General features: G+C 34.6%; 1 protein-coding gene across 1 annotated transcript; it reads right to left on the bottom strand.

The window, feature by feature from the left end:
* Positions 1–768: 768 nt before the first annotated feature.
* LOC113355586 (beta-glucosidase 12-like) lies at positions 769–4,517 on the bottom strand. Its single transcript, XM_026598480.1, has 12 exons — positions 4,251–4,517; positions 4,087–4,156; positions 3,155–3,289; positions 2,978–3,055; positions 2,800–2,887; positions 2,471–2,726; positions 2,274–2,389; positions 1,959–2,179; positions 1,807–1,838; positions 1,618–1,720; positions 1,370–1,478; positions 769–1,136 (listed from the first exon to the last, which is right to left on the bottom strand). Exons 1-12 carry the CDS (start codon positions 4,422–4,424, stop codon positions 962–964), a joined length of 1,557 nt encoding a protein of 518 aa, XP_026454265.1. The 5' UTR covers positions 4,425–4,517; the 3' UTR covers positions 769–961.
* Positions 4,518–10,464: the final 5,947 nt, after the last annotated feature.

The following is a 10,464-nucleotide window of genomic DNA, read 5'->3' as shown; positions in this document are numbered from 1 at the left end:
AACTCTCATTTCAATCATTGAAACATTCTTATAGGACGTTATATAGTTGTTACACTATTTCTCCCCAAAACAATTTTCAAGATGATTGAAACATATCATGACTTTCATCACATGGTAAAGATAAACTTGGTTAAATCGAAAAGCTTACCAATTCATATTTCAAGATATAGATAGGCGAGGTATACTCGGTTCGAAATACCAAATGTATATAATCAAAGTCTATATATACAACATACGACTTCTTGTCTCAAAGAGTAGTAGATAGAGTAGATAGACTTTTGAGTGATAGATAAGTTCAAGTCTTCACATACCTTTTTGTCGAGAAGTTCCATCGGTTCCTTGAGTAGTTCTTCTACTTGTATGATGAATCTCCATGAAGTCCTTGAGTTCAACTACACTTTCTATCCTAGTCCGAGACGTAGCTATAATAGACTAGAAATCAAGACTTATAGTTTTGATCACTAACATTGACAAACATGCTTTAGATAGCAACGCATGCGAGTTCGACCGAGCAATGCTCTAACATGATGTACATTTTGGGGAATGATATAATGAACCTGAAAATGGTGAAACGATCATGAACCGAGATCAATGAACCTTTAAAATGATGAAGAAGGGCAACGTGTCAATGAGTAAAGGGTAAATCAGTAACAATTCAATGAGACTTAACCAAGATGGATGGAAAAGTGGAGACAGAGGTATATTTGAAAAGTTGAAAAAAAAATGGGCATATATTTGTAAACTGGGTTTTGGATAGGTGTATATTTCTCAATTTCTCTTTATTTATTTCTCAGACACTTCATCCATTTTTTCTAGTATTTCAAACTACACAATTCATTAGAGAAAAATCACATAGAAATTCAACCTTTTATTTATTGTTGCATAGAATCTGAATTATACATTGGCTCTTAATTACGCTGTAAATAATATATAATTGGCATTTTGCACATGCATTGATCATCTAGGGTTTCTTGAGGAAGTTTTTGAACCATAGTGCAGAAGATTTAGGATATCTCTTCAATAAACCATCTTTATAGTCCACAAAACTGATCCCAAACCTAACTGTGTAGCCAGCATTCCACTCAAAGTTGTCTAGCAAAGACCATGCAAAGTATCCCCTGACATCAACACCCTCCCTGCACCATTTGCAATAAATAAGTAAATAAATAAAATGATGATGTTAAACTGTAATACGGTGGTAAAAATTCAGTGGATGACATTACCAATGACTTGAGTTCGAAAAAAAATGTAATTCATTTCAGTTTTATAGAACCATGAAAAGTGTTAACGTATCCATTCTTGTGAAACATAAAGTCTGGCTGCTGGCCAGGCAAAAAGATCGAGAAGCAGAGACTTGAGTTTAGCTTACTTGATAGCTATTTGAACTTGGTAGAGATGGCTATGGTAGTAAGTGATCCTCAAGTCGTCCTTCAACGCTTCCTTCAATGGTAATGTTGGATCATTTTTCTCTGATATCCCTAAAAACAACACAATAAACATAGAAGAATAAATAAATCTAATACGTGCACAATTACCACAGATAATTGGACTACAAGAACCCATATGATTAACTGAGAACATCAGATAGAACCATAAATTTTTCAATAATTTATTTACCATTTTCAGTAATGTAAATTACAGGATTCTTGTATTTTCGTTTTGTGTAATGTAGTAAACTTCTCATTCCTTGTGGGTACACATGCAACCAAGGAGATCCCGACTGCACATTTGATAATCAAACCATTAGTGTTTCGTTCCAATTAAGAAATGTTTACAACAAAAAATACATAATATGCAAGCTCAAACCTTAAGACCGATGGGAACGCCATTTCTGTCAGCTGTCACAATAAAAAGCAGCACTGTTAATAAGCTAGCTAAGAATAATGTAACTCGGACTTACAAAAAGTCCTGAACCAGCAAAAAAGCTACTATGTACTAGTAGTTCAAAACAAACTTACTAGTTTGCTTAGCTTGAGCATCAGTGGTGTAACTAGGATTAATATTGTTATTAGCGTTCAGAACATGTTCTGCGTAATTGCCAGTGTAGTAATTGAGTCCGAGGAAGTCGAATGAACCCTTGACCATGTCAGATTCTTCTTTATTGAATTTTGGAAGCCTATCTCCAACTAGAGATTGCATGCTCAGTGGATATCGGCCGAATGTTAATGGATCCATGAACCTAAAGGGAAAAAAAAAGATCTTATGAATTGCCAGAAACCAGCAGATGTAAATTTTTGATGTTTGGGAAGTTATTGAGGGGTGGAAATACTTACCAACCGTACATGAAATCGAGGGCTCGAAGCGCAGCATGTTGATCACTTTTAGCATTGGAAAAGGGTTCCATCCAGTGAGACACTAATGTGATTCCAATTTGTCCCTTTTGTGATGCCTTCATTAATATTCACATGTAACATATCTAAACATAAAAATTCATCTCCATTACGCTTGTTTAGTGTATATGTAAATATACCTGATACTTGAGCTTATAAACATGGACTGCGGCAGCATGAGATAGGAGCTGATAATGACCAGTCAAATAGGGTTCAGTCCCGGAATGACCAGCAGTGCAGTTAGGGTCAACGTACTTAGAACATCGACCAGGTGCGAAATTTCCCAATGCATAACCCCCGTTGCTAAATGTCCATGGCTCATTTAATGTGATCCAATGCTTAACTCTATCACCAAATTCTTTGTAGCATAGTTCTGCATAATCCTTGAAGTCATCCCTGGTATATGCAAATTGATTGCATGTTAGCATTTCTTACCTTCATAAATCAAAAGTTTCGGTTCAAAGCTTACACAATGTGAGGGCTTAAAAATCCCCCATATGCGTCTTCAAGGCCTTGGGGAAGATCCCAGTGAAACAGCGTCGCATAGGGCTGTACACCTGCAAGCTTGCTCATTTCATCATTTGCATTTAAATTTTTTGCTAAAACGAATTTTGATAAAATACGCGTTGTATATCAAGATTATGTACCTTTTGATAAGAGTTCGTTGATGAGGTTGTTGTAATACTTGATCCCTTCTTTGTTTACTCCTCCGCTTAATTTCCCGGCTGATTTTTTTTTTCAAATAACGTGAATATCTTAAAAGAAAAACTTAACAACCGGAAAGCGTTTGCGAAATTTCTTGACTGAGTATATGCATTTCTTACTTGGTAGTATTCTGGACCAAGAGATGGAAAATCTGTAACTGTCCAATCCCATTTCTTGCATAATCTTAACATCCTCCTTGTACTGATGATAAGAGTCAACCGCTACATCTCCATTGCTACCATCAAGTATCTTTTCTGTTACACCACCCAATTAGATGTTCATCATCATGTTAAACCATGCACCTTCTTTACAAAGTCTATGTTAATAGGCTATTTGGATGCATTTTAAAAATTCATTTTGGGACTTGATTAGACCGAAAAGCCAAAAATTAATTTGGGAATACAATAAAATAAAAAAAGTTACTTATTTTATGAAGCAGATTGTTTTTGCTTCTAACTTGTAGAGTAAGAAGGTGTTTGGAGATTGGATACACTTTCAGAAATCACCTTTTAACTTAATTAAATCGAAAAGTTAAAAAATTGCTTGGAAAATTTAGAATGGCTTTTCAAATTAAAAAGTAATTTTTTTACAAAGCCAATTGTTCTTTATTAATTTCACACTCCTGTGGTTGACAGAAGCAAGAAGTTAAACTCTTTAACTTTTGGAGTCCAAAAATCCTATGAAATATGCTTAGATGCTATAGAAGAAGTAATTTTTTTTAATTTAATTAAGTCAAAAAGTCAAAAATTATTCAAGAAACCAACTTTTGGCCACGCGAAGCAAAAATAGTTTTTCGAAATTAAAGAAAAATAAAAAATTGCTTCGCATAGAAATCACATTTTTGTTTTTTTTCCAGTAGAAGCCATTCTAAATTTAATTCTCAATTTAATTTTTGACTTTTCAATTTAATCAAGTCGAAAAGTTATTTCTTAAAATTATACTCAGCAGCTTTTAGTTGCTTCCACCTTCTATAACCTACTTGTGCTTCCGGAAAATTGGTTCTTAGTTCTGTAAAATTCATTGTTGATCGGACAACTCAAATTCAAGATACCTGGAAATTTGTGGGTGAACGTATCCCAAATACTTGGTCCTCTACCATCTTTACTTGCTGCACCTTCATACTGCATTTTAACCAACCACAAAAACGGATGAATTCCAATTCAAAATACTCTGAACAAAACCTTCTTTCTATAGTTAATAATTTGCGGGCATTACCTGATATGAAGAAGAAGCTGTTCCAAAAGTGAATCCAGCAGGAAACCAACTCCGATTAAACTGTTCTGACCGGCTATCATGATAGTTGATGGCCTCTCTGAAATGAACTAATGAGACAGAGGCAGCCAGCTGGATTACTAGAAATCCAATGAGAACCCCCCTTACAGTCTTCATGATGTAGAAGTAGAATTCAAGTACTCTCCAACAGATCACTGCGATGAATTGCAAATTTTCATGTCAGTGGTGCTGCAGTATTTATATTGGAATGTGTGATAAGTTGATAACGATCATTCAACTAATTTGGGTTAAGACAATATTTTCAAATAAGAACGACAGACACGCTAAAACTACTTGGGGTTTGGTCCCAAATTGTGTATTCAACAGACGGGCAGCCAGACGCCCAAGTTGGGTATCACATGGAATTGGGTGCAGCCAAACTATGATCGGGTCGGTCCAAACTCCCAATGCACATGGGAGTAAAAAGTCATGTTTTGCCCCTATGGTATTTTTCTTATAACACTTGTTTGGGAACCAATAATTAGAAGCCTATTATTATAGGACTCCAACCAAATGGTTTTAAGTTCAAAAATACTCTTTAATGATTAACCTAGATCTAAATAAAACCAAAAAAAATAATCCTAAATCTGGTCTAATTCTAATTCATCTCCTCTTCTTCTCCATCCTGATGATGAATAGGTTAGATGTGACCAAATTATGATTTTGGAAATTAGTTTTAAAAACTCATTTTTTTGCCATCATAACGGCTTTAATCAGGTAAGAATGAAAACCCCATCGTTTTTCGTTGGGTTTTATTGCATGAATACAATGGATTTGATCAAATAAACGATTTAGAATTCAATTTCAGAACAACATACAGTTGGGAAATCTCCGATTTCGCAACCGTAAATCAAATATTCGGTTCAGAGTACATGTTTTCCCCATCGTAGGATTGATATACGGTTTGGAAATTTCGCTTTCTAGACCGTAAGTGAATTTTTAAGGAAAAGTTCATGCCCAATTTTCTCAACCGTAGGTCATCCTGAGTTTACGTACGGTACATATTTCCCGCCATATAAGATGTTTACGGTTTGCTTTCCCGACCGTACGTTGCCCTGGAATTTTCTTCGGTTGGAAGATTTCACATTTCTCAATCCTATGGTGTGGGTAGGTTTGGAAATCATACCATATATGATGCTTACGGTTGGGAAATAAAGAACTCCCAACCGTACACAGTTTCAGAAATTTGTTTTTTCTAACTCTAACTTAATTGAATAGAATTTTTTCGGCAATCAAAAACAAAAATAAATAGTGGGTTTTCTTGGTTTTTTTTTTTTTTATGATCGTCAGCTTCATCGCGATGGAGAAGAAGAATTGAGGAAGAAGAATAATAGATATTGGTTTTTCTATGATCATCATCTTCATCATGATTTTAGATTTAGTTTTTTTTGTAAATGATCATCATTTTCATCACGATTGGTTGAGAATATTCTTGCCATTAACAAAATTAGTAGAATAAAGAATTTTAGAGATTATTATTTAATGGCCTTATTATATCATTTTGTGAGCCCTTAAAACTAAAAATTTGGGGCCTCCATGATAAGCTTCAAAAATAGACGTAGAAAGCGGTTTCAGAAGTCAAGGCCAAAAAATCTTGCTTCACGAAGAGTATATGTTTTGCTTCTTAAAGTGGTTATAAAAATTTATTTTCAACCTAACCTCTGAAAAGTTAAATTTTCGGGTGCATCCAAGCATTCTAAATGATATATTTTGTAAGAGCAAGTATTGTGCTTAGGAGGAAACTCCAATTCTAGGCTTTTTTAAAAATTCAAGATTCCGAGCCTGAAGAGTCTTCTATGCAAAAGCCAAATGGATGTTTTCAAGATATTGTTTTTTTACCAGGGAAATTTCAAGATTGCTAACAGGGTATTAGTATATTTGGAGGTGTACCAAATTTCATATAAGATAAAACATTTTAGACTTTGGGATGACATATCCTAAACAAATTGGGGTAGATTTGGACAGTAAAAAACTGGGGTAACTACATTTTCAGGTGCACCCAAATGCTCTCATTGATATATTTTGTAAGAGCCAGTATTGTGCCTACAGGGCGACTTCGATTCTTTGGCTTTTTCATAAATTCAAGCTTTCGAGCTTTAGAGCCTTTTATGCATAAGCCAAATGGATGTTGTTAAGATATTGTATTTTTATCGGAGAAATTCAAGATTGCAAATAGGGGTACCAATTTATTTTGTTATACCCAATTCCATACAAGATAAAATATCTTTGATCTTAGGGATGGCACACCCCTAAGCAAACTGAGGTAATATTAGCAGCCATGGGGAATTTGGACAGTAAAAGCCGTGGTTTGGTTCAATCACCTTGCAAGCACTAGAACGTGCGTGTCTCCATTTTTGTAACGATGTTGAATGTTACACGGAATTGAAAGAGTTTGGAAGGAAGGTATCGGATGAGTATGGATGTTTCAACTATTCATCATTCATGCCATTTTTGACAAAATTGTTTTTTCCATCTCAAGTCTACTTTGTATTGGAAAAGGCTACTAATCTTTATTATCACATTGATATTTTCCTTTTGATAGTGATAACTGATTTGATTAGTGATTACCAAATAAGTTTAAGACTTTTATAGTAGTACCATACTACCATTTTGAATCATTTCTTTTCTTACTTCTACTGCCTCGAGTCTTGAATCATTGAATGTAATATAGTACTCGATCAGTCGATCGGCAATCACCAAAAAGAACCAAATCTTCTTAGGTTGGCCACTGCCAGATCTATATGTATTAAAATTGTTATGCGATTTGTAAGTTGTCCCTTGGAACAAAATTTACCTCAAAAAAGATAAAAGAAAAGTCGTGGGAGAACTCTTTTGTTGGCTACCGGAACTTATCATGACTCTCGTATTATAGGCCAGGTATTTGGATTTTTTTTTGTTGTTCATGTATACAATCAATTGCCATTGTTGTTCGCTCCTAAACGGGTGTTATCTCTATTGTGGATGGAATTTTGTGCGCACATTTTACACTAAAGTTGCATCTTATATTCTTTTTCACACCCGTGGAAGTTGTTCTACCCGCTTAAGAAACCAACTAGCTAACGATATTAGACATTTGCTATTGTGTTTAATGATTGTTTGTCCGGAAACTAATTTAGAAAAACCACAATGGTAAGTTTCGGCTTAGCTACAAACTCTAGATGTGGCTAAGTTAGGACTCTGAAAAAAATGCAACTACGATGGGCATTGGTTATACGGGTTGGAAATAGAGTTTCCGCTCCAATAGCTTCCGACTAATTTATTTAATTTATTTTCTTTTGGGAGTTGGTCATGTATGCACGCTAATATTTTTCTTCTTGCTGAATCACAATTTTATTAAATTTTAAACAAACCAAGAGATTACAAAATTTGAGGCCAAAAAGGAAACTAAAAAACTGAAAAATTACACATAATTTCAGCTGTTATGACTAACAGAATTTATAATACTTCCTACCATGTAACTCAATATGTGTTAGAGATGGAGTTCATGAACTACCACAGCACCCTGAGGCAGCTTTGCACCTTGTTTAGCAAGTTTAATTGTAGAGAAATTAACTTCTTTGTAGCATTGCTCATATATAATCTCAGAAATCTCTTTCTAGGCTTTCAGCCATCTTGTCTGTAAGCACCAATGCATCACTCCTTGTTTGACATCTTCTATCACTGTCAGCGAATGAGATCTGATAAGAATCTTACTACATTGTATTTTGACTGCCCATTCAATAGCCCATGCAATATCTAATGCGTCAACTATATAAGTAGTAGCTATTCCAGTTCCACCTGAGACGGTTCCAATGACCTGACTGTTATGATTTCTAGCTATAATGCCAAAACCAACCATTCTTGGATTACCAACTGCAACATTCTTTGATGATCTTGAACTTCATATTTCTCTGGCCTAGATTGAAGAAACTAAGCACATCATAGTCATATTTTTGCCCCCATCTTGTACTTGTCATTCTGTACCCACCATAGAATACCAGACTCATAATTCTTCTTTTAAAGCTCTCCAAATTTAGTACTATGTTTTCATGAATCAATTTATTTTTTTGGAACCACATCTCTCTCATTGTTTCACATGTTGTTGTTATCCAGATTTGCTTAATAATTGAGCTTTTATGTTTTGCAAATTTAAGAATATCTGAAAAGGAAGTAGGTGTTTGGAACTGAAAGATGGTAACTAACCATTACCATATGCTTTTGCTGAACTTGCAGAACCACAGAATATGCTCCATATTGTCTTGATTTTGCTGGCAGATGCAATATTTAGAAGCAAGTGAATAGTCTTTTTTGATTAGCTTTGCATCATCATTGTACACACCCTGTTGTATTTTCCATACATTACTAGCAATACTTGGATATAAAAATCTTTTCCAAATTTGATCTGGCCAATGAATCTTTGGTTCCTTGTTTCTAATTTTTTCAATAACAGCAGATATAGAGAAGAAACCTTTAATGTCACCACTCCATATAAGTTTGTCTTGCTCTCCACTTGTTAAGGGTAGTGAAGCTGGAATGAAAGCTTGTAAATCACTTGGTATTCTCCAGACACCATTTTCCAGGATATGACTCACATTCATATGTAAGTTTCTTTTTATTGTCTCAATGCAGCCCACAGATTCAATCAAAGGTTTATCACCTACCCAAGTATCAAACCATGATGATATTTTTTCACCATTGCCTATATACCATCTCAAATTACACTTCAACTCCTTCCAAGCCCACTTTAAACCTGCCATATTGTAGATAATTTTCATTGAGTACTCCATTGACCAAATTTATCTTTGTACTTAACAACAAAAATTTTTGAGCAGTCATCACTTGAATGTATAAATTTCCGCATCATTTTCATTAATAAGTCTTTATTGATTACCTCCAGTCTTTTAATCCCTAGACCTCCCTGATTGAAAGGAGTACAAACTTTAATCCAACCATAAGTTTCGTACTTTCTAACTTCACTGTCACCAGTCCATAAGAAATTTCTTATGATCTTTTCACAGATTTTTATGACTGAAATCGGTCGTTTATAGACTGCCATACTATAAATAGGAACACTGCAAAAGAAAGATTTATAAGCACCAATCTATCATGGAATGAGAGCAATTTTTCTTTCCAATTAGCTAAATAACTTTGTATCATCTCCACTATTGTCCAAACAGTTTCACTCTTAAATCTTTCAGGCTTCAATATAAACCCTAAATATTTGCCGGGGAATGATGTAAGCTCAATTTGCATTAAGCTTGAAATTTGATTTCTTCTTGATGGAGTACAACCATACACAAAACATTTACTTTTATGTTTATTGATTATCTGACCAGAGCTATCTTGATAATCCTTGAGCAGAGTAGTAAGAGACTCTAAGCTTTTCTTTCATCCATTACTGAAGATGAAAACATCATCTGCAAAAAATAGATGAGTTGGATACACACCTTTTCTGACAACCATTGGTTTCATTTTCTTCAGTTCTACCAATCTGCTTAAGTTTCTACTTAATACTTCTTCCATCAGCACAAACAATATGGGGAAACAAGGAATCACCCTATTTTAACCCTCTCTCCATTGAGAAAAATCCTTGTGGTCCACCATTTATCATAACAGATATTTTAGCAGATGAAACCAATGTTCTTAACCACTCACACCAAGATGCAGAAAAACCATATCTTTGAAGTACTTAATTTACTGAGTCATATGCCTGGGATATGTCAAGCTTCAACCCTACATTCCCCTCTCTTCTTGTATGCTTCATTCATTTACCAATTCAGAAGCCAACATAACCTGTTCATGTATACTTCTGCCTTTGATATATTCTGCTTGCTGGTTTGGTACCAATTTACAAATTAGACCATTCATCCTTGTAGATAAACTTTTTGTAAAGATTTTAAAGATGAAGTTACTTAAACCAATAGGCCTGAACTGGTTAGGCTTCTTTGCACCATCAACTTTAGGAAGTAGCAAAAGAAAATTTGAATGCATACACTTTGGAATATATTTCCTTCTCCAACAATATTGTATTGCATTCAACAAATCATTATTAAGGATGTCCCAACGGGATTTATAGAAAATACCTGAGAAACTATCTGGTCTTGCATTCATACTGAAAACTGCATTTTTAATTTCTTCTAACTCGGGTATAACTTCTATCATGACTTGATCTTCATCT

This window comes from Papaver somniferum, chromosome 3, assembly GCF_003573695.1.
Source record: "Papaver somniferum cultivar HN1 chromosome 3, ASM357369v1, whole genome shotgun sequence".
Classification (NCBI taxonomy): Eukaryota; Viridiplantae; Streptophyta; class Magnoliopsida; order Ranunculales; family Papaveraceae; genus Papaver; species Papaver somniferum.
Note: the sequence above shows the minus strand (reverse complement) of the source record. Positions and strands in the feature narration are given on the sequence as shown.

Bases quoted from the DNA above. Each gene is read 5' to 3' on its own strand.
- LOC113355586 (XM_026598480.1), bottom strand. From the start codon at position 4,424: ATGAAGACTGTAAGGGGGGTTCTCATTGGATTTCTAGTAATCCAGCTG. The intron at 2,390-2,470 runs GTATATTTACAT...ATATTAATGAAG, and splicing joins TTTATAAGCTCAAGTATCAG to GCATCACAAAAGGGACAAAT. The intron at 1,137-1,369 runs GTAAGCTAAACT...CAAATGGTGCAG, and splicing joins CAAGTTCAAATAGCTATCAA to GGAGGGTGTTGATGTCAGGG.